The following is a 4,642-nucleotide window of genomic DNA, read 5'->3' as shown; positions in this document are numbered from 1 at the left end:
GGGAAAAGATCTGGACTTTTTTTTCCTAAATAAATCCTCACTTTAGATTGTATGGCATTATACACTTACACAAGTCTTATTTCTCTCACAATTACATTTTAATAGATATGTTTGGTGAGGTGATTGGTGGTATTGTTGGGTGAGGGAGCAAATTATCCTCACTCGAAGGGGATATGTGGAAAAGAGATTTGGTGGTTAAAGCATAAAACAAAGGGAATGGAGGACAAATGGGATGAGAAAACGAAAATACGAACAAAAAAAAAAAAAAAAAAAAAAAAAAAGGCGCGGGCGAGAATTAAATCAGCTGCATGCTCACTGCAAAGCAGGTCTGACCCCGGGACAGAAGCTGATATATACACAAAAAACTGATCTGTGTATGAAAATTGCAGAGCGTGAGCAGTCCTGCTGCCTTTCCAAACACACAGGCGCAGCTCTGCGAGGGAGGCTTTGCTGGCAGAGGCGGTGTTACTCCGTCTGTGGAACTCTAATCCCTCAGCCGCGTGTCCTCGGACGACTCGGGGGTTCCCGCACACCAGGGCTGGGCTTGTGCAACCCCCGCGCCTTTTCCCGGCTTCGCAAGGGGCTGCTTCTTGCGAACTCGGGGAGCCCCCGCGGGGATCACGCGTGTCCCCGGGCAGCCCTGCCAGCAGCAGGGGACACGGGGACAGGCGGCTCTCTGCCCTGCCAAGGACAGCAGGACGGCTTCGCCTCCGAGGGAAAATCCCTTCCCGTTGGTGCATCTGCTTTGCGAGCACCGAGCGAGTGACCTGCCCAAAACCCACAGCCCGGCTGCCTCTGCTTGCTCCGGGGCCAGAACCAGGTTCAGGCTCGGTATTTTCTTCCCTCCCACCTTTTTTCATTATAAGAGATTATAACCACTTTCTCCCGCATTCCTAATAGTCCTGACTGGACCTTGTGCGGATTCTGAGAAACGAAATCATTAATTAGGAGGTGATCAAAAGTAAGCTCGGTAAGGACCCTTCCTTGCTGGCTCAGGGGACCAGCTGGGGCTCGTTAGGACCCGGGATGGGAGGCGGAGATAAATTGAAATCAAGGGAGGGCTTTCTCTGTCAGGTCCCAAAGACGTTTAGCAGTGCAGCAGGTTAGTAGCTACATCCCTGCCTGTGTCCTGTTTCTTTGCACTGGAGGAGGTGGGGAATTTACTTGGTGTGTCACATGCCTTCATTTGTACTTTTTCCAGGTGGTTTTCCAGGTTTTGTAATTCCCGGGGTGTGAGATCCTACAGACAAGTTTTTAATTTCCTTAAAGTAAGCAGTAGTAGCGTGGGGAGGAGGGTGGCAAGGGAAACAGTTTATTCTCCCCAAGAAGGCCATAGGCCCTAAATTAAAATCCTTAAGATCTGTAAAGCTCTTATACAGCTGCAGTACTCTTATCTCCTTTTGAATTTGACCCGGTGATTCCCATCCCTCCCTGCTGAGTAACAAATTTTTTTTTAATTTTTTGTTTTAAGATACCACTTTTTAGGAAGTCTTAAATGGCGGGGAAAAGAATCTTGGAAAATGTGCAGAACAAGACTGCCTGGCTCAGCCTTGGGCGAGCCGCTGGGAGAAGCAGCCTGGCTTTCTTTGAGCCCCTTCCCCGCCATACAGACACGGCTCTGTATGTAGGGCCATGCCCCCTGTCCCCAGTCCGGATTCACTGGCGGGGAGACGGAGGGCTTATCTCTCTGCAATGATGGTTGCGATCTGCAATGCAGACGCACAAAGTCTCCTCGTGCCCCGCGGCGGGTTCCGGGGCCATTCTCTCTGTTTGGGTGGGGATCTGTGAAATGTGGGGGTGGGGGGTGTGTGCCGAGCTCCGTCCAACTCACCGGGGGACTCCGCTCAGGCCCGCTGCCCCGAGGGCCGAGCGAGCACCTCCTTCCCACGCCCCAGCGGGGAGTGATGTACTCATCCCCACCGCGGCATCTACCAGCCGAGTTGGCAAGGGCAGCCCCGTGTCCCGGCCCTCCCCCGGTCCCTGAATACCCTCGAAGTCCCTTCCCCCTAATCAACCAACTTTTAACATGACAATGGCCATGACAATACCCTCCAGCCAAGGCCAGGCTGGGGCGGATTTAAAGCATCCCCCCCATCTCCCCCCCAAAGCAGTGCCTGTCCGCGGCCTGTCGCCAGTCTCGACCGTCACCTCGACTCATGCTTGGGGCAGGGGGACCCGGCCCGGCCATGAGCACCCACCTAGCCACGCCGCAGTATGTGCTCTACCCCGGCGCGCCCACGTACGGGGACTACTACTGGTTCTCCGCAGGCAGCATGGACAGCGTGCCCACCGAGGAGGCTCCGGCGCCGGACGCGCTCCCGCTGCCCGCCGCCAAGACGCCCAGTCCCTCAGGTACGTGGCCGAGCGATCGGGCTGCCCTGGTCCAGACCCTGGCCTGGGAGTGGCCGTGTGCCCCGGGGTTGGGAGGCGACGCCGATGCTGCGGGCTGCAGCCGGGGACGGGCCAAAGGAACCCATCGGTTCCGCTGCCTGGTGAGGCGACCTGTGCCCCGCTGCCCACGGCTGCGGAGCCCCTGCGAGTGCCCAGGGCATCCGCAATCTCAAATTATCCCGATTAACTGGACTTTCAAGGTTTTTTGAGTCTTGTCTGATTTATTTTGCTCACCGCAGTTCTCTTTTCTTCTCAGTTGACTCTCCAGCTTCCTCCAGCTCTGGGACACTCACGCAGTACCACACCCCCGACTCCGCCACCAGCCCCACCGCAGCGGGGAGCCCGTCTCCCCACTCCTCTCTGCAGAAGGTCAAGGTGCAAGGCAAGGGTGTGGTAAAGACGGGCAAGAGCCGCACAGCCTTCTCGCAGGAGCAGCTGAAAGCCCTGCACCAGCGCTTCCAGAGCCAGAAGTACCTCAGCCCCCAGCAGATCCGGGAGCTGGCTGCTGCCCTTGAGCTCACCTACAAGCAGGTGAACCTCTTGCTTTGAGCAGCCGCTGATTTAGGGGGTTTTTTTTTTTTTTTTTTTTTTTTGGTTTTTTTTTTTTGTGGTTTTTTTTTTTTGTTTGTTTGTTTGTTTTTTTTTTTTGTTGTTGTTTTTTTGTGGTTTTTTTTTGTTTTTTTTTTGTTGTTGTTTTCGTTTTTCTTGGACCCCAGAGTGAAGTTTCTTTCATTATCTTGTAAGTGCTACCTCTTACGTGAGGGAAAAGAGGGTGTGAAAATCTATGACTCAGCCTTATGTTTGGTTCCAGCACTATCCACCACTCCCTGCAGGTGTTTGGAAGGCCCTGCAGAGCAGCAAAGCAGGGCTGTGCGGAGTCAGGTTACTGTTCTGCATGGACATGTGTTGCCTCTGAATGCAGAAAGATACCTGCACTGCTATGCAAGTGTCCTTTCCTAGTCGGAGTGGCGCCGTGGGCCCTCCCTAGAGGGAGGGCACTTGCCCCAGCAGCTTCTTGTGTCTGCCTGAAGGAACGACTCACTCCTGAGCCCTGACCATGGCACAGCAGTGAGATGGTGCTGTACAACCTGATTTCTGCAGTTGCCTTGGCCGGTGTTTTAGGTAGGGTTTTTGAAGTCCGGAAAGGTCCGGTGGTGATCTGAGGAGTAGGAAGGTTTGTTCTCATGTCTCAGCTCTGTGATTTCACGGCCACCTGAATCTGCTGCACGTTGTTAGGTGCTGAAATTATTTACAGTATTAAAAGTCAGAAACGGGATTGTAGCAGAAATAAGGATCTGTAGTAATCTCTTAAAAATTAATTTCTAAATTATGTCTTTTCTGCATCACTTTTAGGTGAAAACATGGTTTCAGAATCAACGGATGAAATTTAAGCGTTGCCAAAAGGAGAGCCAGTGGATGGATAAAGGGATGTATTTACCACAGGTGAGTAAACTTCCCCATCAGCGCCAGTCACAGCTCCTCCAGTCTGCGGGGAGAAGTGTATCATGTCCATCCGGGTATTTTAAACAAGCCACAGGACTCAATATTACCAAGCCAGTCGTATTCCTTGTAACAGGCCTTACAATGGCACCTCTTTTTAAGCTGGTTTTCCCCCCCAGCGTGGTTGTTCCTGGACACGTTGAGCTGGAGATTACTAACCGGTCATCTCTGCTATTACTGGTCTATTGGGAGGACAATGGGCATGAAAAAGGCGCTATTGTTGGGCTTGGGGGGGGAGGGGGCTGGGGGAGAACGGAGGACCCATCCAAAAGAATGGGCCGTTGGTGTGGTTCTGCACTGCTGAACGACTTTCTTTGTCTCCTAGAATGGGGTTCATCAGGCTGCATACCTGGACATAGCACCCACGTTCCACCAGGTCTTCCCTGCCGGTTCCAACACGAACTTTCAGGCTGTGCCCAACGTGCACCAGGCTTACAGCAGCGGACAGACTTACGGGAATGGGCAGAACCTGTACTCGTTCCCCTCTGTGGAGGATGAGGGGCTCTTTGGAAAAGGTGGGACAAGCTGCAATACCCAGCAAACCATGGGTTTATTAAGCCAGCAAATTAACTTTTATCACAGCTACTTTGACAATATAGATTATGTCAGCGTGGATGTTGAAGATGCCTTCAACTTCCAGAACACCTCTGACACTGTCACATCATTTTCGAGCTCTCCTATACAGAATCAATGCCAGTTACCTTGGCAGCCTATGGGGACCCAGAGTGGGTATACCGAGTCTCAGATTTGA

General features: G+C 52.6%; 1 protein-coding gene across 1 annotated transcript; it reads left to right on the top strand.

The window, feature by feature from the left end:
• Positions 1-2,156: 2,156 nt before the first annotated feature.
• LOC121341033 (homeobox protein NANOG-like) lies at positions 2,157-4,642 on the top strand. The gene is made up of 4 exons (XM_041414198.1): positions 2,157-2,352; positions 2,648-2,922; positions 3,745-3,834; positions 4,217-4,642. The coding sequence occupies exons 1-4, from the start codon at positions 2,157-2,159 to the stop codon at positions 4,640-4,642; spliced, it is 987 nt and encodes a 328-aa protein (XP_041270132.1).

This window comes from Onychostruthus taczanowskii, unplaced genomic scaffold (assembly GCF_017590055.1).
Source record: "Onychostruthus taczanowskii isolate IOZ18803 unplaced genomic scaffold, ASM1759005v1 scaffold44, whole genome shotgun sequence".
Taxonomy (NCBI): domain Eukaryota; kingdom Metazoa; phylum Chordata; class Aves; order Passeriformes; family Passeridae; genus Onychostruthus; species Onychostruthus taczanowskii.
This window is presented reverse-complemented; position numbering and strand designations above follow the sequence as displayed.